The following is a 24,082-nucleotide window of genomic DNA, read 5'->3' as shown; positions in this document are numbered from 1 at the left end:
GCAAACTAAAATTACAATCTAAAATAATAAAAACACAGAGCCTATCAGATTTGTGAAAATCCATTTGCAAAAATTAAAAGTCAAACAAAGCCAATTTTAAGGGAAAGAAACAGAGAAACAAAAGCTCTTGCATAATTCAGAAAAATCTACATCGGTACAATAACTTTAAAAAGCTATCTGCAGGGCGCTTGTGTGGCTCAGTCAGTTAAAAGTCTGACTCTTGATTTTGGTTCAGGTCATGTTCTCAAAGTCATACAATCAAACCCAGTGTTAGACTCCACTTAAGAGTGTCTCTCTCTCCCTCTGCCCCTCCCCACCTGCTCTCTTGCTTAAAATAGTAATAATAATAATAATAAAATAAATAGCTACTTGGCAAGTGAAGTTTAAAATGCACAACATTCCTATACAGATACAACACACATGGCCCCCAAAGAATAGGGCTTCCTCACTTTGGAGGCATTGTGGCACATACAGAAAATAACAGTACTTACCCAGTACAACAAGGATAAATGGGGATGGCTGCATGTAGCTAAGTGAACTTGCCTAGACATTCCAATTGCCCCAAGACCAGACTGGCTACACCAACGGCTGAAGGGTTCAGTATCTCAGATATATCTACAACCCATTCCCAAGAGATCAGTAGCTGGGAAACTCTACAACAATACTCACTGCTATAAGGTTCCTAATAATGAAAAACTGTAAACTTATAACTTGTCTATCAATAGAAGAATGGATAAATTGTAATTATATAATAAAATACTACACAGTAGTTAAAATAAATGAGAGCTACATCATAACATAAGAAAATCCAAAAAAGTGCAATGTTGAGCTCAAAACCCAAGTAGTAGAATGATACATATATGATACAAAATCAGTAAATTCATTAAATTATATCATTAAACTTAAGTAAATATGTAAATTAAGTACACAATTTACTTACGCCCTAAAATGCTCAAAATAATATACTTTGTATATATAAACAAACATACACAATATTATAACACTTACATACACATATATATATAAATGTAAACTATACATATTGTTTCTGTATTTACAAATGCACAATATATATACATACATACACACAGTAAAAGTATGCAAACATACAGGAAAAAGATATGGAACAATTTCAAAATAGTAGTGACCAAAAGGGTAGAAGAGAGAGGAAAAGAATTGAGGAAGAATTCATGCATTCATGGGGGGTTTCAACTGTACCTATAAATTTTTTTTAAAGAATCTGAATCAAATCTGGAAAAATACTAAGATTTATTAATCTAGAAGGAAATACATAATGATGGTTATATTCATCTCCTATTCATAATAAATAAATGTATTTTAATTAAACTCTGGCCTTGCTTCATTTTTACATTTATAAATATCTGAACCATTAGTTCTATTTTACCTCCCTTATATATAGTCCTCAACTCTACTTATGATTAATCATAGAAATCAACCAACATATTTAATAGCAAATGAAGGATACTTGAGGAGCAACTGATTTAAAATGCCAAGGGAGGCCCCAACCTCAGGACAGAAGTACCTCAAAAGGCATCACATTGTTGTGGAGAACTTACACTATTCTAGACATGTGAGTTCCAAGAAGAAAAATTTCATCTCCTTTTATGTTAGGATTCATAGCTCCCACTCCATGTAGAGAGAATTTAAATATCAAATCCTAAATTTTTAAGAAAAGTATCAAATCCCAGAACAAGATTTTATGAAATAAAATACACATGAGAAAACAGCAACAAAAGAAAAAAAATCATTTAATTTGTGCTCTCTTTAGGTTTTATTGTTTAACCTATGCTGGTACCAGAAAGAAAGGAAGTAAGAAGTCCAGTTTCATTATAGTTACATTCACAGCAATCCCAGCAGGGGCATGCATAAAATGAATAAAGAAGCCACAAATGAAATGCCTGTGTACCCCGGGAGTAATTGCTCAGTCAAAACGTTCCAAAGGCAGTTTGCCAAATGAAAGGACATACTGGGAATCCAAAAGCTTAAACCAACATTTTACTACAATTATTGGCTTTTCTCCATACTTCTCCCATCCTTTTACCTAAGTTATAGTTGAATTACTACATCTAAATTAGACATTAGTTTCCTGTACATTACAAAATACTGTGACTGATGAGAAACAGGAGAAAGACTTGCAAAATACATCACTTACTCATTTAGAGTGGGAACAGCATGAGGCTACCTTCCAACAATTACCATCTGGTCAACCTGTACCGATCACTCAACCTCTATGAGCGGAATATATTTATAAAGTGAGTTTTAAAAATACCTGATTAACTAGAGTGTATAAGCAATCTCCTATATTTACTACACAAACTGCCTATTTATGTTTGTGCTTAATTTTTAATATTTCACATTTGCATATTTTTGCTTATTAGCTGGTTTTATTGATTTACAGGGGTTCTTTATATATTCTGGATACTTAACCTCTGTTGGATAAATGCCAATCTTTCCATGTTCTATGGACTCTTCTGTAAATTGCCCATCATTTGCTCGATTCTTTAAGAGGCCACTTCTTTTCTTCACTAATGTGCAGGAAAGCTAAGTGGATGCTAATCATTTTTCTCTCACTGGATTTCTTGCTTCTGCCAACCTGTGCCTTGATTTTACATATTGTAATTAAATTTTTAATTAGATGATACATACACATTTACAGTTCTATACTTTTATAACTTAAGTATTTAACAGACTGAAATAGGAGAGATACAAAAATAATCATCAGATAATGACAACAGTACCTGCCATAACTACCTCATAGGACTGCAGCCATCAGTTGAATGATGGAATATGCCTTACAAACCATAACATGTAAACTATAATGGAAAATCTCACAGAAAAGTCACTCACACCTCTACCTGTAAAGAAGACGTTTGAAAAAGACTCATTTGCAAACAATCAAAATTCTTGTTTAATTGAAAGTCCTCAGGAATCACCTCCAACCTAAATTTAAGGCACCCCCAATAAGATCTGTTCTATCTGGGGATTCCCTATTGGAACATCTGCTATAAAAAACATCAGTTCTAATGGATTACACCCTCATCCTACTATTTCACAAGATGAGAGGGGAGTTTTAAAAGCCTATGTTAAATTTCCTGCTGATAATGACTATTACTTTCAAGGATGACTTGCAGGGCACTTAACAGATATACTCTTAGGACTTACTGTTCATTAAGAATAAGAAAATATCTGCCCTTCATTTATAGCGTATTTCATCAGCCTCACACTTTTATACATTCTTGGTAACATTTTATGCAGTTCTCTACATAATTTCCATCTTCCTCATTTACATAACCCCCTTTAATAATGTGACCCAGATTAATATAGTCCTTAAGACTGAAACTGCAATGATTTAAAAAGACTTCACACATAATTTTAAGAAAGTCAAAATTTTACATCTTGGCTCCTCAAGATAACTCAAGTCAGAAAATAGGCAGTGCAGAATGTGGTAAGCAGAATGACTGTCCCCAAAAGATACCCATGTCCTAATCCCCAGACTCTCTGTATATGTCTCATGGCAAAAGGAGACTTCGCAGATGTGTTTAAGGCAAGGACCTTGAACTGGGCAGAATAGCCTGGTGGAATCAATCCAATCACTCACATCCTTAAAAGAGGAAGGAGGCAGAAGAATGGGTCAGAGAGATGTGACACACTGTCGCTGGCTTTGAAGAGAGAGGAAGAGGGCAATAATCTGGGAAAGTAGCAGCCCCTAAGAGCTGCAAAAGACAAGGAAATGGACTCTCCTGTAGAGCCTCCAGAAGGAACAGAGCCATGCCAACATCTTGATTTTAGTTCAATGAGACCCATACTGGACTTCTTTAAAACGGTAAGATGATAAATTTATGTTCTCATAATTTGTTGTGGCAACAGGAGAAAACTAATACCCAGGGCATCCCTAGCTTTTTTGTAGGAAAACAAACCGGTTAGAAGAGCATATTCTGGAACCCAGATCCTTACTTGAAATCACAGCTGCTACTCCTTGTCAGCTGTGTCAACTTAAACCAATTATTAACCCTCTATGCCTTGGTTTTCTCATCTGTATTGTAATATTGTACAATTGGAGCTATTGTAATAATAGTATCTACCTACAGAGATTCTTAAAGGACTGAGCTAATTCATGCAAAGCACTTAAAATGTTGTTCTACATAGGGTAGGCACTAAACACATTACTGCATTTCATCAGTAATATTTCAACCATCTTCTCTTTTGGTCACCCACAGAAAAATGACAAGACCAACAGCCTTCAACAGAGAAAGAAATGAGCCCTTCTAAAAAGAAAGGTTTGTAGCTTAGGTACAAGCAGTCCCCATGATGGTCCCAGCGCCACTCAACTACCACTCGGCTCTTCAAGAGTCTTCCCCAATAAGGAAGGGACAGACTCCCAAAGACAAAGTGTTACCATGAACTCCATGAAGTGAGAAATGCTAACTCAACTACAGGGCTTGACAGAAAAAGTACCCATCAAAGAGTAAGCTGTCTTATTAAAAATAATAGATGTAGCAAAATGAGTTTCTACTGAAATTTGCCATAACCGGCATTTTTTCGACTTACTTAGTATTTACACAGTGCTTTTCATTTGCAAAATGCCTGCCCTATCATTTCTTTGTAAACAATTAAAATTTTTATTTCATTTGGCCATTGACTCGGCAATAATGACTTCAACTGCTATAACCAGGCTAAGCAGTGATGGTTCACGCTATAAAAACACAAAGATAAAACAACTGATAATTTCTTCTAGAGGAAGAATTACAAAAGTATGAATGTATAATGTTTCATAATTCCATGCTCTACAACAGCTCAAAGCAGTGTCAAAATTCAAAAGAATAGCAATACTACGTCACAAAGAAAAAGAAAATTTTTAGCTCCAGGAAGAGGCTTGAGTACAAACCTTTGAAGTGTCACAGTAAACATAAATGTTCGGAGTTTTTTGGTTTTTTGGTGTTTTTGTTTTTTGGGGTTTTTTGAGTCATTAAGTAAACCAAGAGTAAAATCTATTACAAAAGAATTTCTATGCTTTTCCTACGGTAAAAGCAATAAACCTCAAGATTCCAAGCCTAAATAACCCTAAAACGTAATTAAATGATATTTTAAAAGGTAATTAAATATGCCCCAGCAACAATATAAATAATCAGGCTCTCAAAACAAACACTTTCAATTAGTTACACAAAATGTATTGACTGACTCCAAATTTTTTTTCTGCCTTTCCACCTTTTCATTATTTCAAGCTCTACAGGACCATAGAACTAGAAAAGAACTATAAGAACTAATTTACACCTGCAAAGCCAACAATAACTGACATTCCTCATTCCTTAAAAGGTACTGAGACTTTAGGTATGACATGAAGGCACCCGTAGGACAGCTCACAGAAAAAAATCCCGTCTCCTTCTCCTCAACCCAGCGCTGCCATAGATGAAGACTCTTTGCAGAGGCCCAGGCCAAGCTCAGCTGAACCCTCTGACAGGGCAGGTCTGAGCCATTCCAGAAGAAATCCCCTAAATCTGTGTTCAGATTCAAAGCATACTCTCCCTCTCCAACTTTAAATGCAGGCCAAAATGGCTCTTATTCAACAGAATAAGAGGTAGCCCAAGAAGAAACACAGCTAGTTTGTGGATATGACCTCAACGTACATTATGTGTGCGCGTGCACACCCGTATGTCAGCACATGTGGAAACAGGGAGGGCACTGGAAGACACAAGGTCTCTGTATAGAGGACACAGGATCTAGAGCAGATCTAGAGCACTCAGAAGCTCTCAAGGACCAGAGAGAGCATGTAACTTGTACAGCAGCTGGGTAAAAGCTGACAGAAACAACCGAGGTCCTGAGGGGAGGGGCGGGTGGAGGGATGGCAGGGGGTAAGACTCCCTGCATCAAAGAGCATTCAAATTCAACTTCAGAAACACAAACAGTGCTGGTCAAATAAGGCCTAAATAGATCTGGATTTAGGAGAAGGGCCAGATTCAGCTGCCAGTTTTCAAAGCTGATAATGCAACAGGCCCAACCAGTCGTCTTCTATCTTACTCCCTCTGAGGGTGGCACAGAGCTCACCAGAGGCTCCAAGGCACTAACCTCAGGACCTCCCAGGCCTGACCCCCCAGATTTCCCCAGGTCTTACCAAGGAACTACAACATTATGAAAAGAAGGTGCATGGCTAAAGAATTAAATACTTACCACTTGAGCTTCCAGGAGTAGAAAACTGAGAGGTATCAAGGAATTTTCGAGGCGTAGGAAGGTTTGTAACATCAATCAGAGGAACGGGAGAAGCATCTTTTATAAGGGAGCTGAAAGGGAAAGGTAGGTAGTTACCACTTTCTCCAAAACCCCACTACTTGCTCATCCCTTATCCCTTTCGTTTTGGCATGAGCCTTCTGTACACTAATTTCAAGTGTCTTCCAAGTGTCTTTCCAGTGGTGACTGTACAGAGACGGGTACAAAGATGTAGTCTAAGGGTTCCAAGAATTCAAATTTTTGTCTTTTTATCTCAATGCTAGCTGGGTCTAAAAACATTAGCATAAATATATTCTGGATCATCTGGATGACTACCTTACCACCAAATTATGCCGTGCAATTTCAGTACCCTTCTCTGTTCCTATATTAAGATTAATTTATCAGCAAAGAAAGACCACATGTGACCATATCATGATAACTGAACTATAGTTTAAGTATTTAAGCTTTGTTTAACTTGTGTTTTTCAAGCTGGAGTTTTTTATATACTCTGGGAGTTCACTACATTTAGTTTTCTTTAAAAGAGGCTCACTGGGATGCCTGGGTGACTCAGTCGGTTAAGCATCTGTCTGCCTTCAGCGTAGGTCATGATCCCAGAGTCCTGGGATCGAGTCCTACATCAGGCTCCTTGCTCGGCAGGGAGCCTGCTTCTCCTTCTACCTATTCCTCCCCTTATTTGTGCTCTCACTCTCTCTCTGACAAACAAATAAAATAAAATCTTTAGAAAAAGAAAAAAAGTTCATAAATTTCATCAAGTTGAGAATCATGACAATAAAAGATGATTTAAGGAACTCAAACAGGTTAATTCAGTATTTGATTACCCATTTCACCTTTTCCATAAAGGCCTTAGCAACTCATCTTAATGATTAACTTTAGCATCTCCAGAATAAACACATTAATTTTAAATGACATAAAGACTATAAAAAACAATTAAATTTTCAAGTTAATTCACATTTATAGCCATCTGGTAAGTGAAAGAAGTAGGCAATTCCAACGCAAGTCAAACTTATGCTCTACTCTCAAGAAACTGAATCATCTACAGGGTGCCTGGCTGGCTCGTTCAGGAAGCACGAGGCTCTTAATCTTGGGGCCAAAAGTTCGGGCCTCATGTTGGTTGTAGAGATTACTAAAAAAAAAAAATAAAATAACCAACTTAAAAAAGAAACAAAATCGTCAAATCACATTGTAACTAAAACAGAAAAGCTTCTCTAAGTTCCAAGGGTAGACAGGTCAAAGCCGTAGTTCTCACCTCTTCCTGTCCCATCAACATCAGGAGCCGTAGCTGCCACGGACGTGATTCTCACAGTGGGTTGTAAAAGGTGGGTGGGCAGAGGGGGGAAGCGGGGACAAGACTACAACTTAAGGAAAGATTTCTCCAAATGCGAAAGACGTTGTACATTTTGAACACCGGCATCTGCACATCCCACAGGGACACAACCCCACCTCCCTCCCACTCCTCCTTTCGGACCCACAGCGCTAGGTAAGCGTGTATTTCTGATCTAATAAGCATATGCATGTTCTTCAGAAAACTGAGAAACAAACTTCCGGTTGAAGGCAAAATCACCATTTAAGGTTTATTTTTATCAAGTGCCAATAACATGTGAGCTATTGTCCTGGGCCTTGAGGATAACGGACAGTTAGTGAGGTCCCCCTTCTCACTCACTACATGGAAGAATGGATCACGACACTATCAAGCAGGCAGCATCTCAGTGTCCGGCACAGGGCTCAGCGCTGAGGGTCCAAGTATGACTATGAAACGACTGAAACCAAACAGCCTATTTCCAACTGCTGGAATCACTTGCAGACTCATGCGAAACCTCAAGCATAAGATATAAAACTAACAAAAGTAACGCTTACCTAGAATTAAACTGACATAGTTACCCATCATTCTTTTCCTCCATTATGAGGCTGTTTAGCTCCTATTTACGCATAAACTTTCTTAAGAAACAGAGTCTTCAAATCCACTGATTCGTCACAATAGTTTGTCTATTTATAAAGTCAGTAAGGTCACAGATTTACCAGTCCTCCTTTCCATACTGACCACCGCTCCATCTCCGGTCTTCCCTCGGCTGCCTCACCGCGTCCTCTGACCTGCACGCTGCTCGCAACCGCCCGGCGAGCTCCATACCCCTGTCTAGCCTGGATTCACAAACCCAAGGAGACAGAGGATCATCACGGACGTTTACAGTGCTGCTACTCACTAGTAAGAAAAAGTTCATTTCAATTCCAAATGATAGGAAAAATACGCAATAAATATTTCTATAACAAAAATGGAGAAGTTTGGGGCACCTGGGTGGCTCAGTGGGTTGGAGCCTCTGCATTCAGCTCAGGTCGTGATCCCAGGGTCCTGGGATCGAGTCCTGTATGGGCTCTCTGCTCAGCGGGGAGCCTGCTTCCCTTCCTCTCTCTCTGCCTGCCTCTCTGCCTACCTATGATCTCTGTCTGTCAAATAAATAAAATCTTAAAAAAAAAAAAATGGAGAAGTTATTTTTGAAGCATTGGCCCACGAAGGTATCAGTTAACAGGAAAGTTCAGGTGCAGAGCTGCATTACAGTCTGCCATCCTATGAATGAAGTCATACAGGGAGTGCATATTTGTGTGTGGTGATATGTGTATTTCTGTGGGTATAATACAGAGTTCTATAAACACAGATGTGCACAAGCCTCACGTTAGATTAAAACCTACAATTATTTTCTCAATTTTAACCTAAAAATATGTTTCTGTTAAATACAGGGTGGTAAATGTCTTGCCATTTTAACTCTGAAAAACATAACCTACTGACTTTATTACCAGAGCCAGAAGGGCCCTTACACTCCATCAATAAACTTTTAGAAAGTCAATTTACCGCAAGACTATTTTCATAGACTCATCTCTCTAAAACTTTCCCCTGGGCTTCAATTTTCTCCTTTGTGAACACCGACCCAAAGGCAAGTAACTCTGGAAATGACTTTTGGTTTTTCTCTTGTTCCGTTATGAAAGGACTTAGTCTCCGGAGTTCAAGAGAAAGCCGGCACACCCACTCATTTAACTATGACAGACACGAAGCTCGACACAACGGCAGGCGCTATTACGGAATCCTGCATTCAACTAGTGTGCACCTGTTTCCATTTCTGAAGAAACAAAGCTGAGCATAGATGGGTACCTCCAAAGGGTTCTGAATCTCTCTGAGGAAGTATTTTTGAAAGCAAAAAAATAAAATCAAAATTAGCTGTTCTTATCAGGTTTGTAATTAATTTGAATGCACTGAACTCCTTTATTTTGAAAGAAATATTGGTACAAGTTATTGTTCTTTTTAAATATCTATGATTATAAGTTTTTATTTTAAATCCATTTAGAGTCATTCGGAGCTAAGCTGTACAAGGACAAGTGACTACATAAAATATTTTCTGGCATAAGACCCCCCCCCCCCCCGCCGTCCCCGCCTTTGCCCCTGACAAATCACTAATTGCTTATTGTGATTGAACAAGGTTTGTTATTTACTAACCACAGGGTGGCAGACAGGAAAACCACAAAGCAAATTACACCAAAAACAACCCCTACTCACATAATCCTATGGACCTTCTGACTATTAACTACTCATCCATCTGGTAAGGATCTACCTCTTCGCGTTTGACTCCAATAGCCATGAAAGGTTTGGGTTTTGTGGGGTTTTTTAAAGGATTAGAAGTACTAACAGCTTGGGGCACCTGGGTGGCTCAGTGGGTTAAAGTCTCTGCCTTCGGCTCAGGTCGTGATCCCAGGGTCCTGGGATGGAGCCCTGTATGGGCTCTCTGCTTAGCAGGGAGCCTGCTTCCCTTCCTCTCTCTCTGCCTGCTTCTCTGCCTACTTGTGATCTCTGTCTGTCAAATAAATAATTAAAAAAAAAAAAAAAAAGAAGTACTAACAGCTTATTAAACATTTGCTTTTTAATTAGAACTCATTTCTGTTCCTTCACTTAATAATATGTCCAAAATTCACAGGGGCAGCTCCCTTGGCTGATTTTATCGTCAAACTAAAACTTGACAGAGGAGAGTTGAACTTTAAGTTGTAAATCTAGTAATGAATGGATTCACCTCTATAACCCCAACAGCTGGCACGGTACCTGGCAAAGAGCAAATGTTCGTAAAAGTTTGTTAAATCAAACTGAGCTGAGAAATAGCTGTCAAAGATAATATGCCCTTACTAAGAAAATTTAACTGAATAATGAAACAGGAATGGCTGGCAAAGTAATCCTCTATAGTTCTAAGTTCTGCATACAGAAAGAAAAATGAATGATTCAGAGGGTATAAAAGTCAAAAACAGTCATGGTCTCAAATGACAGATAAGAGTGAAGAAATGTAATACAAAATAAAGTAAAACTAAAATCCAGGCAAAGAGGAAAAAAGAAGAAAAAAACTGAAAGATAAAAAGAAAACAGACATAAAAAGAAAAAACTTAAGAAGACAAAATAGGGAATAAATAACACAACAAGGTCAAGCATGCTCTTCACACACACCCCCCCCCCCGACAAATATGGACACCAAAATCCATGGGGCTGAAATTTTCTCCCCCATGAGCCAAAGAGCACCCAAGGAAACAAGGTCAAATCAAGTTTTAACCCGGGATGCATGAAGGAAAAGGATGAACTTAAAATAAACTTTTTATTGACTTTATCAACTTATAAAGATATTATAGGCTTTTTAAAAATATTAAGAAAATAAAAATAATCTACTAATATAATTACAGTCTAGTGCCCCTCAAAACATTTAACAGAAAAGCATCTGTCCATCTATCCCTGCCCCCCTACACATACACACACTCATACCTACAGAAATGTACACGCTTTCTTTTCCAACCTTATTATGGATCATCCCATATAGAATTTTAAATCTAAATTTCATTTCAGCAGTAAGCATTTTGCCAGTTCACTAAAAATGATCTTTGGGGTGGCTCATTTGGTTAAGCGTCTGACTCTTGGTTTTGGCTCAGGTTGTGCTCTCAGGGTTGTGAGAATGAGCCCTGCTTCTGGCTCTACACTTAATATGGTGTCTGCCTAGAGCTTCTCTTGCCCTCTCCCTCTGCCCTTTCCATCCCCCACCACCGATCTAAAATAAATACATCTTTAAAAAAATAAAAATAATCTCCAAAAGCATCACCAATAATTATATTACTCTTAAAGTAAAAATACATGCTTATGATGAATACATTCATAGTCCTAAGGTATGAAGGAGTCCTTCTTTCCTATTTCCCACCCACCATTTCCATTTCTCATAGGTAATTCTTTTGATCAGTGTCAGCACTCCTTCCAGGAATTTTCTTTTTTTTTTTTTTTAAAGATTTTATTTATTAATTTATTTGACACAGAGAGAGAGATCACAAGTAGGCAGAGAGGCAGGCAGAGAGAAAGGGGGAAGCAGGCTCCCCGTTGAGCAGAGAGCCCGATGCGGGACTCGATCCCAGGACCCTGAGATCATGACCGGAGCCGAAGGCAGCGGCTTAACCCACTGAGCCACCCAGGCGCCCCAGGAATTTTCTATAAACACAGAAACATCTACGTCTACAAATAAAGGATACATAGTTAAGTATGGGTCCTCTCAATTCTTACACAAATAGGATCATCCTGTATATACTGTCTCTCAGTTGGCTTTTTTTGGACCCAAGAATATATCTTGAAATCTTTCTCTTCATTTAAGAATTACATTGCATTGATATGCCATAATTCATTTAACGATAAACATGTAAGTCCTGTATTTTTGTTTATCAATATCCTTTATCCTTTGTTTATCAAATACCCTTATCAAAAACATTTCAATGAATATCCTGTTACATATATTTTTTATGATACAGTACTATATTTCTAGGATATGGGCCTCCTCCACACACATACAAAGCCTCCTCCACACACATACTCTCCATTTTTTCTACTGGTAGTAAAGTTTTATCATGTGATTTTAAAATTGACTTAGATTTTTTTGTATACAATAACACACAAACATCTAAATTGACCTTCCTTAGTCAAATGTCTCAATACCAATTTCTAAATAGCCTTCATTCCCTCTACTTACTTGGATTATTGTTTATATTAAAGTCCCCCCCAAAAATATATTAAAGTCCCATACATCCTGCATCTGTTTCTAATTCTGTTTGGCTATACCAATCTGATTTTCTATTTGCATACCTGTATGTACTGTTTTGATTAGTTTTAAAATATATTTTAATATTAGGTAAGAAAGGCCTTATTATCTCCCTTCAATTTTATTCCTTTTTTTTTTCAAAAGGTTTTATTTAATTGGCGATTCACAGACCTGTACCCCTGGGCTAATAATACATTATATGTTTATTAAATAAATAAATAAATAAATAAATAAATAAAGGGTTTTATTTATTTATTTGACAGAGACACAGTGAGAGAGGGAACACAAGCAGGGCGAGTGGGAGAGGGAGAAGCAGGCTTCCCACTGAGCAGGGAGCCCGATGTGGGGCTCAATCCCAGGACCCCAGGATCATGACCTGAGCTGAAGGCAGATGCTTAACAACTGAGCCACCCAAGCGCCTTCCCTTCAATTTTTTAAAAATAATTCTTATTCATTTATTCTTCTATGTGAACTTCAGATCTAACAATTTCAAAAAACCCAACTGGGCTTTAACTGGGACAGATCTCTCTAAGTAAATGGAAGGTCTCCTCATTTATTTAGGTCTTGTTTCATATCCTCCAAATACCATTTTTATTACTTTTTCCATGTAGCCATATAACGCTTTCTTATTGTACCTACTAATTGTCTGTTTCTACTTCAAAAATATCCACTCTTGGGGCACCTGGGTGGTTCAGTGAGTTAAGTATCTGCCTTCGGCTCAGGTCACCATCTCAGGTCCTGGAATTAAGCCCCAAGGTGGGCTCCCTGCTCAGCAGGGAGTCTGCTTCTCCCTCTCCCTCCCCCCCTTCCCCAACTCACGCTGAGTCTCTCTCTCAAACAAATAAATAAAATCTTAAAAAAAAGAAAAGTCTACTCTTTATACAGATGTGCCTTCCTGTGATTTTTTTTTTGTTTTCTCCCATAGTAGAAATGTGTTGGATGTTTATGTGTTTCTTTTTGGATACCAACAATTGGAACAGTCTTTGCAAAGACCCTCCATTGTCTGGGTCGAAGCCAAAAAGAGGGCCCAACATCCTGCTGTAGAAGTTGAAGGAGGCCAGACATGTCTCAGGCTCAACGAACTGCATGTTTTCACCAAGGACTCTGAATCTTGAGGGGTAAGGACAGATGCAGGGACATTTAGAGATCACTGAAAAATCCAGCAACTACAGGTATGGTGACAGTAGGACAACAACTCCACCAGACCCTTCCCTGGGGCTTGTCGATGGTGTTCTGGATGTAGTCGGCTGCTTCATCTCTCCTGGGTTTTAGAGCCTGATTTCAAAGCCTTCCTTCCCTTAGACTCTGTGACCTACCTTACCACTTTCCACTTAGTTCCTTTCCTTGTTTGACTTATCAGGATTGATTTCTGCTACTTGCAGGCTAGAACACTGGCTAATAGATCATCCTTTGTCTGGAGAATATTTTATTTGCTTCTCCTCTCATGACTTTCAATACAGAAATCCTTAAACACACATATCTAGGTTAATAAATATGAAATTAAACATTTCCTCCCATTATTCAAATCCAGAACAAAGTCTAACTCATCCTATATAAGAATTCAGCATTCCTTTTTCTCTCCTGCCAGTCGAAATTTCCCAGTTTGGAACTTAATGTCGAGAGACAATCCTGTGTATTGTGGAGTACTCTTTGACCACATAGACCTTTGTCAAAAATAGCTTCAGCTTATATTTTTGATCTCATAAAAATATGTCAGTTATGTAAACGCAAATTTACATATTTAATGATGTGTAGTTCTTATAGTAATTTCAACCTACCTACAACTTTATTGTTCTCAAGTTGCTGATTTTGGTTTGTACCATCTTTGAGTATTTTTCTTAGGAAAATAAAAACACTACTTCTTTTTGTTGTTAATTTATATCTCAGAATGTCTCTCTGCTGCCCATGCTTATTAGCGTCCATTTGGCTGGGTATAGAAATCTTTGGTCCTAACTCGGCCCCATTCAACACTTTGTAGACTTCATTCTGCTGTCTTCTGGCTTTTCTTGTTCAGAAAATCCTGGTGATCCTGATTTTTGCTCCTGTGTATCAGGCCTAGGTTTAACTGTTTAAAACAGAGGACTTAAAATAGCAATGGCCTGAGTACAATAAAAATTTTTCCCTCCTCTCATATAAAAGATGTAATCCATTTAGGAATACATAGGAGGATCAATGCTATTAAGCTGTTTAGGATGGGCCTTCCGTCCTCAAGGTCACCTAGTATTCAAGATGGCTTGATGGCACCAATCCATGTCCTTGACAGGAAATAAAGGAAGGCAAGTGAAGGGTTAAAAGAGTGAGTATACCAGTTTGGCTGGCACCTTTAAAGAATTTTCCTATGAGCCCTGATTCAAAAGCTTGCAAGCAAAAGTCTCACCCTTAACTATGTAGCATGATGGGAAATATAGTCTATTAGCTGCTAGGAACAAAATGAGGGTTGTCATTAAAAATGAAGAACGAGCGAATGGATATCAGGCAGGCAAATAACTATCTCTGTCACAGAAGATAACAATTTTTCTTCCTATTCTGTACAGAAATTTTTTAAAATTCATGAAGAGTTCCTGATCCCATCGAAGACTAAGTTTTTTCATTAATTTTTACCTTAAATCCTTTTGATTTGCAGATCAAGGCCTTTTGGGGTTTTTTTTAAGTAGATTTCTTTATATACACTGTAATTATTCCTCTATTTCTCTCTGTATTCATTTGCTAGGGCTGCCATAATAAGGTATCCCAGACTGAGTGGCTTAAACAACAGAAATTTACTTTCTCACAGTTCTGGAGGCCAGAAATCCAGATCAAGGTGGTGAGAAGGGTGGTTCCTTCTGAGGACTCGGTCCTTATGTTGTAGATGGTATCTTAGCACTATGTCTTCATGGGATCTTCCCTCTGGGCAAGTCTGTATCCTCTTAGACACCAGTCATAGTGGGAGTAGGGCCCATCCTAATGACCTCATTTTAACTTCCTTGCCTCTTCAAAGATCCTATCCCCAAGCTTAGTCACAGCCTGAGGTCCTGGCAGTTAGGACTTTCATACCCCAATTTTAGGGGAACACAATTCAGCCCCAAACACTATCATGTTAGCATTGTTCTACAGAATAACTAAAATCACTATCCTCTACTATCTATACAACTAAGATCTATCATCTTGTCTTTTTTCCTCTTTATGATGAGGAAATTGCTCCCTCCTTATCACTGAGCCAATTCTCTCTAATGCTTTAAACAACGACTGACTTTCCCTACTTTATTTCATCTGTTCTTAGATTTTGCTCATGTTCTAGCTAGTTCTGACTATTTTAAAGGAATGTTAGAAAGACTAGGACATGCACAGCTGTCTGATATGTGTTAGTAACGTCAGTATTCTACTGTCTTAACTGTCTTAAGATCTAGTCTTACTCCCTGCCAGGTCTAGAATAACCTAATGAATTTCTTGAGTCCACACCCAGGTCCTTAAGTATAGGCCTATTCTACCATCAGCCCAGGGATAAAAGGAAAGCGTTTGCTCTGAAGCTCTCTTGAACTACTCTAGAAAGAAGATTGTCTTAAGCAGAGCACAACCCTAAGTAACAAGGAATCTTTTAAGTCCAGTTCAGACACTGCAACTCCTTCATTATGCTGAACGTACCATACGATTTAAGCATCTTTTCTCTTCCTTCGGAGGTATGCCAGAGTATCCCTGATCCAGTAAAAAGGCCCAGAGTAGATGTTTCTTATCTTTACATAAAACAACCATAATAAATGTACAACGAAGGAATGAAGAAACTTCGGATGTCAGCCTTTCAGAATATGGAATACTTGCTATTATAAAACCATCTTATAGCCTCAAGGACAGTATGTTAAAAAGTTAAAAAAAAGAAAAAAGGCAAAAGCAAGAAGTAAATCAATGACCACAGTATTCTGGGAAACAAATAACATTCCTTATAATTCTGTGCTGCCACGAGACACCGCAGCCGGGAGCCTCTTGAACCAACCTCACTCTCCCTTTCTCCTTGTTCCGCTGCACGACCCGGCTCGTGGATCTGATGTACAAGTGCCGATGCAGCTCATCTATGAGAACCAGGTGGAGGTTCATCTTCTTGCTGTGAAGCTCCAACCTAAGGTCACTCAGTCCTTCCACCTGCAGCAAGGGGCCCTCCAAGGACTCAACTGCTGACACCTGCACAGGAGAGGAAAAAAAAATGATTAAGTAGGACAATGACCTAACTGAGCCGTATCAGAAATAGGAAACTACTACTGTTGGAGACCTTCTTTTATGAGACTCTGAGACTTTCAAGAGGAGACTTGATTTTAGAAAAATATATGACCGTATTTTTAAAAGGTCTGGTCAAAAAAAGAGTTCCTGAGAACCTTAGTAACATATATCAGACTTCGAAGAGTGTAATGTGGCTAGGCCTCCTACTTTTGCTTGGGATGCTCTAAGGTCTAAAGAGAAATAATGCTGACAAAAACAATCCTGTAAAACAAGAAGGCATCTGAAGCGCCGCAAAGACGTACATATTACCTGTTCCCACACATACTGCCTGTTAACAGACACAAGCTAAGTGACCCTCCCGATTAAACCGTATCATCCATATTCTCACAAGAGGTCCACATACTAATGATTTCAATCAGCTTTTAATCAAATGTGACTTTTTTTTTTATGATTTTACTTTCTTAATTTATTTGGCAAAGAGAGAGAGAGACAGGGAGAGAGGCAACATAAGCAGGAGGGTGAGAGAGGCAGAGGAAGGCTTCCAGCTGAGCAGGGAGCCTGATGTGGGGCTCGATCCCAGGACCCTAGGATCATGACCTGAGCTGAAGCAGACGCTTAACGACTGAGCCACCCAGGTACCCCAAATTTAGCTTTTTAAGACTAAGACTAAGTGAGAGCGCACTGCATAAATTTTTAAATAATTCCCATGGTGCTCATGAGTCAGAGCTTCACTGGCCTAAGTCTCCATGCCTGTCTACACACAGTCAGATACAAATCTCTCTCGCTCTTTCTAATATACACACACACGGAGGGAAATGCATGTGTTACATGAATGCTACAAGGAGAAAACAGCAGTCCTCACCTCTCCTTGGCCTGATCCAGTTCGATAGAAGAAACAGGATATGAATGCTTAATAGGAGATAAACTATGGAGACAAAAACACTCCTGGTGTAAAGTACAATTTGGGAGATTTTAAGACAAAAAAGACTGGATGAATAAAAATGGCGTGAGAATGCCTACAACAAATGAAGATGAGGAATTCAGGAAGCCTGGAACAACTCGCTCTGAAACGAAAGCAATAACTAAAAAGGAAAAAAAAAAAGCAAGTATTATATGATCCCATTTATCCATGTATATAAAGATTATATTTGTCTTTCTGTAGAGATTTTTTAAGATTTATTTATTTATTTATTTATTTGACAGGCAGAAATCACAAGTAGGCAGAGAGGCAGGCAGAGAGAGAGGGGGAAGCAGGCTCCCTGCTGAGCAGAGAGCCCGATTCAGGGCTTGATTCCAGGACCCTGGGATCACGACCTGAGCTAAAGGCAGAGGCTTAACCCACTGAGCCACCCAGGCGCCCTAGATATTTTTTTTTAACATGGGGCCTGAACTCACACCTTAGATCAATACCTGAGCTGAGATCAAGAGTTGGATGCTGGGGCGCCTGGGTGGCTCAGTGGGTTAAGCCGCTGCCTTCGGCTCAGGTCATGATCTCAGGATCCTGGGATCGAGTCCCGCATCGGGCTCTCTGCTCGGCAGGGAGCCTGCTTCCTCCTCTCTCTCTCTGCCTGCCTCTCTGTCTACTTGTGATCTCTGTCTGTCAAATAAATAAATAAAATCTTTAAAAAAAGAAAAAAAAAAGAGTTGGATGCTTAACTGACTGAGATACCTGGGCACCCCCAGATATATATATATATATTTTGTTTTTTAAAGAAAATAACAATGTGAAGAGTGTACTCTAGGTACTATTCCTTAGGAGAAAAATAAAAGCAAGAGAGAATTACAAAGAATGTAATAACAATAGCCATAGTAGTAGTAGTGATAATAGAAAAGAGAGGACTACAAGCTGAACTCAGAGAGAAAAGAGCCCTACCAAGCTCCCCAAAGGGACTCCTGTGCTATGGCAATTCCCTACCCAGGTTATACTTGTAAATATGCCTAAAAGGTACAGATAAAGGTAATAATGAATGACACTTCAGAGTAAAAACAGTAAGTGTAATTAGGGATATAAACATGCATTCGCCTACGTGCCAGCATGTATAGAAAAGCAAGAGAAAATAAGAGCCCCGAACCATACCAACAGTCCAGAGTGCTGACCACTGACCCACACCAGTACACACAGTCATTTGGGAGCAGCCAGACAGCGAATACAGAAAGCCTTGACCGCCGAATACAAACTGGCCTGAGATGGGGAGGAAAATGCAAAGGCTTCCCCACAAACACATCGCTTGCTTTGTGATGTGCTATAATCAGATGCCAGTAGCAAATAAGTTTCCTTGAGTTAAATGAAAAAGAATGGAGGCATGAAAAAATGACAAGCCCTGGGCCAGCTCTGTCCCCTGCAGCCTGCCAGTCCATTTTCATGCTGGCTGGCAACTGCCTCTGGGACAAGAGCCCCTGGGCCACATGCGAGCTGCCAATGATTCCAAATGGAAAAGCAGCCTCACAAAATGACCACTGCGTCCCCAAGGAGGAAAAACAACAACAAATTCATTTACACGTATGCTCTAAAATGGATTTAACTCGGGTCTCTAACAGAGAAAAGAGGATGCATTAACCTTTGGTGACATCGAGATCCAGAAAATGAAAAATAATTTGGTAAGCCACTGGCCCATCATGTAGCCTTATCCCTTAAGGTAATTAAATCCAGCTGAGATATTTAAGCTTAAAAATCACCCACTGCACATCCACGCTCAATTTGTTTGTAGGAATTTGTATGTGGATTTTTAACCCAAATAGTTCATGTTCCAAATACAAAATTATAAGATAATGTCAACTTTCAAAGCACACTTTATATATATATTATATATATAATATAATATAATATAATATAATATAATATATATATATAATATAATATAATATAATATAATATAATATAATATATATATAATGTTAAGCACTAACCACAGTGCCTGGCACATACTGAGTGCTCACTGAAATTAGATTTTTAACAGAATCTATTTATTCTGTGGATAAAGCAACCTCACAAGGTGGGGCACCTGGGTGGCTCAGTGAGTTAAGCCTCTGCCTTTGGCTCGAGTCATGATCTCGGGGTCCTGGGATCGAGTCCCGCATCAGGCTCTCTGCTCAGCCTGCCTCTCTGCCTGCTTGTGATCTCTGTCTGCCAAATGAATGGATAAAATCTTAAAAAAAAAAAAAAAGAAAGAAAAGCAACCTCACAAGGTGTTACTAACGTTGCTAAATGCAACATTTTCAGTAAAGTATTGTTTGTTCATAGAACCATTATAACCACTTAGATGACAAACTTTCTGAGTATGTTTTCTGAACCCAAAATACAAGTACAATTAATATATATAATCAAGAGTACCATAAGAATTTCAAAGACTTGAAAACCTTACCACACGGAAGACAGAGTAGTCTTATTATTATATGAAAATACAGTGCTCTAATTTTCTGGCCTTCATTTATTAAAAGCTATAATTATGAGACCTAGGCAAGGCCATTGTCCTCCCCTACTCTAATCTCACTAAGTGGTACTAAAAGTGATTTTAAGAAAATAGTTGTCAGAAGATGACATACAAACAGCTAAGAGACACACGAAAAGATGCTCAACATGACTCAGCATCAGGGAAATACAAATCAAATCCATGACGAGATACCACCTCACACCAGTCAGAATGGCCAAAATTAACAACTCAGGAAACAACAGATGTTGGCGAGGATGTGGAGAAAGAGGAATCCTCTTACACTGTTGGTGGGAATGCAAGCTGGTGCAGCCACTCTGGAAAACAGTATGGGGGTTCCCCAAAAAGTTAAAAATAGGACTACCCTAAGACTCAGCAATTGTACTACTAGGTATTTATCTGAAGGATACAAAAATGGTGATTCAGAGGGGCAACTGCACCCAAATGTTTACAGCAGAAATGGCTACAATTGCCAAAACATGGAAAGAGGCCAGATGTCCTGAGAGATGAATGGATAAAGAGGATGTGGTGTGTTTATACCATGGAGTATCACTCAGCCATCAAAAGAATGAAACCTTGCCATTTGCAATGAAGTGGATGGACCAAGAGGATATTATGCTAAGCAAAATAAGTCAGTTTATTTTTTTTTAAATTTTTTTAAATTTTAAATTTTTATTTGACAGAGAGAAATCACAAGTAGGCAGAGAGGCAGGCAGAGAGAGAGGAGGAAGCAGGCTCCCCGCTGAGCAGAAAGCCCGATGTGGGGCTCGAACCCAGGACCTGGGATCATGACCTGAGCTGAAGGCAGCGGCTTAACCCACTGAGCCACCCAGGGGCCCCCAAAATAAGTCAGTTTAAAATGACAAATACCATACGATTTCACTCATGTGTGGAATTTATGAAACAAAACAGACAAAGATAGGGGAAGGGAAGGAAATATAAAATAAGATAAAAAAAAAAAAAAAAAGAGGGAGGCAAACCAGAGGAAGAGACTCCTACCTCCAGGGAATAAACTGAAGGTTGCTGTAGGGGAGGTGGGTGGGGGATGGGGTAACTGGGTGATGGACATTGAGGCGGGCACTTGATGGAATGAGCACTGGGTGTTACTTGCTACCAGTGAGTCACTGAATTCTACCTCTGAAACTAATAATACCCTATATGTTAGTTAAATTGAACTTAAAATTAAAAAAAAAAAAAAGAGTGGTACCAATATGTTACAACATGGGTGGAATTTGAAAACATTCTGCTAAGTGAAATAAGCCAGACACAAAAGTACAAATACTGGGTGATTCCACTTCTATGATGTACCTAGAAGAGGGAAATTCATAGAGACAGAAAGTAGAAGAGTGGTTTCGGGAAGCTGGGGGGAAAAGAGGTGTTATTATTTAATGGGTACAGAGCTGAAGTTTGGGAAGATGAAAAAGTTCCAGAGCTGGACGGTAGTGATGTCACACAGTGTAAATGTTCTTAATGCCACTGCCTGTACACATCAAAATGTTTAAAATGGGGCACGCCTGGCTGGCTCGGTCAGTGGAGCATGCGACCCTCGATGTCGGGGTTGTGAGTTCCAGCCCCCCACTGGGTGTAGAGATCACTTAAAAAATAAAATATTTGTCAGTGCAACATATGATATCTAGAACATCAGTTTATAGAAACCGGACACTTACCTGATTTCAAGCAGCTCATACCATAAAGCTTACACATAAGCAAAACTTGGTGAAGCAGAAAACAGTCAACCCAACCAACAACCACTGATGGTCACACCGTTGTGTGTTTGGGGCGGGGGGAGAGTAGTGGGGAGGAGAGGACCTGGTTTCCAGGCATTTACTAATACTTAGGCTTTATTAGAAGTCATTAAATAGGGCGCCTGGGTGGCTCAGTGGGTTGAGCCGCTGCCTTCGGCTCAGGTCATGATCTCAGGGTCCTGGGATCGAGTCCCGCATCTGGCTCTCTGCTCAGGAGGGAGCCCGCTTCCCTCTCTCTCTCTCTCTCTGCCTGCCTCTCCGTCTACTTGTGATCTCTCCCTGTCAAATAAATAAATAAATAAATAAATAAATAAATAAATAAATAAATAAAAAGAAGTCATTAAATATCCTTGGGGTGCCTGGCAGGTTCAGTTGGTAGAGCATGCAACTTGATCTCAGGGTTGTAAGTTCAAGCCCCACATAGGACATAGAGATTACTTATAAAGTCTTTAAAAAAAAATCATTAAATAGCCACCCACATTTAGATACAAATAACTATTGGTAAAAATACAACTAACGAGTTGTTCTGTTTTTTTCTAATGTGGTCCTTTTATGAATCATTTCACTGTTTTCCAAATTTAATGTCTACAGAGTACTTTTTAAATACCACTGATGAAACATTAACAAGAATTCAACAGATGCAGTTGGGTTAAAGTGGACAGCAACAAAATGGTCTAAAATGGTCTTACAGGTGAAGTGCTATGAGAAATTACTAAAACTGGGTTTTTAAGTGTGACATACAACATCAAATATGTATTATTACAGAAGACATACCAGATGAAAAATCAAATAGACAACAATATAGGAGGTTATTGCTGTCTACACCTCTCCCACAGAGGAATAACATACGCTCATGCCCCAAATGATCTCTAGTATGACCTTCTAGAATTCTCAGATAGGCCACACCATCTCTTAAAGGTAGATTAGTATAAAATGAGCCAATTAAATGATTCGGAAGTTTTCTTACACATTTTCAAAAATAAAATTAGGGGGTTGGGGGAGATACTACAAGTAGGGATTGTTTTCATACAATTCCAATTACTACTCAATTGAACATCAGTATTCTACTCACCACAGCTGGAAACTTCTTAAAGAACAGAACTCCATTTAGACTTGAAAAACATTTCCTTTAGGATTATGAAATAAGCTAGCATTTTCAAAATGTTTTAATACATAATATTGAACAGCATGTTTTGCTACTAAAAATGTGTCCATTGAAGAAAACGGAAATCCCTAAAAATGTTTCCACAACTAAGTAACCAGCTTAACTAAAGTACAGTTAAAATGCACATCATCAGGAATGGTCTGGTATTTCAAAAAAAGTTCACCATGAGCTGAGAGCTAAGTTTACAACAAAGGCCATCTTTCTGATTAAGAACTATAGTACCCTTAAATTTTCTTTACCAAATGTCAATTTCTCAATTTCATTTTAAAGTATGAAATTATTATTTCATAGTTAAGTGTTTCATAGTTAAGTGTCTGTCTTCTGCTAATCTCATCCAAGTTGATTAGGTAAAAAGCTCTAGTTTTATGCTTTAACATAGATCAATCGAAATGTTTTGGAGAACACCAAAGTTGGCCATTCTCAACAGCTGTTTCATTGAAGAGATACTAGAAAAGAGATACTAGAAAAGATTGATCCGGCAATCAAAAGATAAAATTACTGATCTTTTATTATTATTATTATTATTATTATTATTATTATTATTTTAGTTGGGGGAGGGGAGAGACACAATGGTAAGGAACATTAGTAATTAACTAAACCATCTGCTAGCTAAGGAAAATGCTTATTTTGGCAATCACGTTCCCCTAAAGAAAGCAAATGTGTTCCTACTGCTGAGTCCAAACAAGTGTTTCCTTCAGGACTCCAATAATTACATGGTTCCAAAATGTCTTATCACTTTTCAGTAGGTCTGTATGTCTCCCTTAAGGAAGTGTTTTTCTAGGGAAATGACATGACCCTATTCTGAAAATGTTGCCTTGTTTCAACTTACAGATGCAGTAACAGTAAAAAGATAACAAATTGGGCTATTCCAGAGAATGGATACCTTCTCCCTTCCTATACTTAGGTAAGTAAGTAAGACAACACAAGTTAAACTTTTGGAAGAGTCTCAACTAAGAATACCAGAAATCTTTGGCTATGGACAAAAGAAGCGGGCCCTGAACTCAGACATTGACTTTGAGCCCAGGTCACTTGGCAACTGCCACCCAGGCTCCCAAATGGCTAGAAGACAAACTCTGGTGACTTCAGGCCCTATCCCTCACTATCCGTCAAGACAGCCCTCCACCTGGAAGTCTCCGTACACTGTCAGGCTCAGGGAGTCCTACATGCACACAAGAAGTCTCCCTCTGATTGCAGAATGAGCCATACCCACATTACACAAGCACT

The 24,082-nt window shown here is 38.8% G+C and overlaps 1 protein-coding gene across 9 annotated transcripts in view; it reads right to left on the bottom strand.

Moving 5' to 3' along the window:
- The window catches only part of EXOC4 (exocyst complex component 4), a 755,957-nt gene that overhangs the window by 652,478 nt on the left and 79,397 nt on the right, over positions 1-24,082 (bottom strand). For all 9 annotated transcript variants that reach the window (XM_047694109.1, XM_047694108.1, XM_047694110.1 and 6 more), the window contains exons 4-5: positions 16,300-16,484; positions 6,187-6,296 (exon numbers count right to left, since the gene is read on the bottom strand). In XM_047694109.1, coding sequence (XP_047550065.1) covers positions 6,187-6,296; positions 16,300-16,484 — 295 coding nt within the window. The remainder of the gene's footprint in view (positions 1-6,186; positions 6,297-16,299; positions 16,485-24,082) is intronic.

The sequence above is a fragment of the Lutra lutra genome, chromosome 11, assembly GCF_902655055.1.
Source record: "Lutra lutra chromosome 11, mLutLut1.2, whole genome shotgun sequence".
Classification (NCBI taxonomy): domain Eukaryota; kingdom Metazoa; phylum Chordata; class Mammalia; order Carnivora; family Mustelidae; genus Lutra; species Lutra lutra.
The sequence above is the reverse complement of the archived record's forward strand: the minus strand, read 5'-3'. Positions and strand labels throughout refer to the sequence as shown.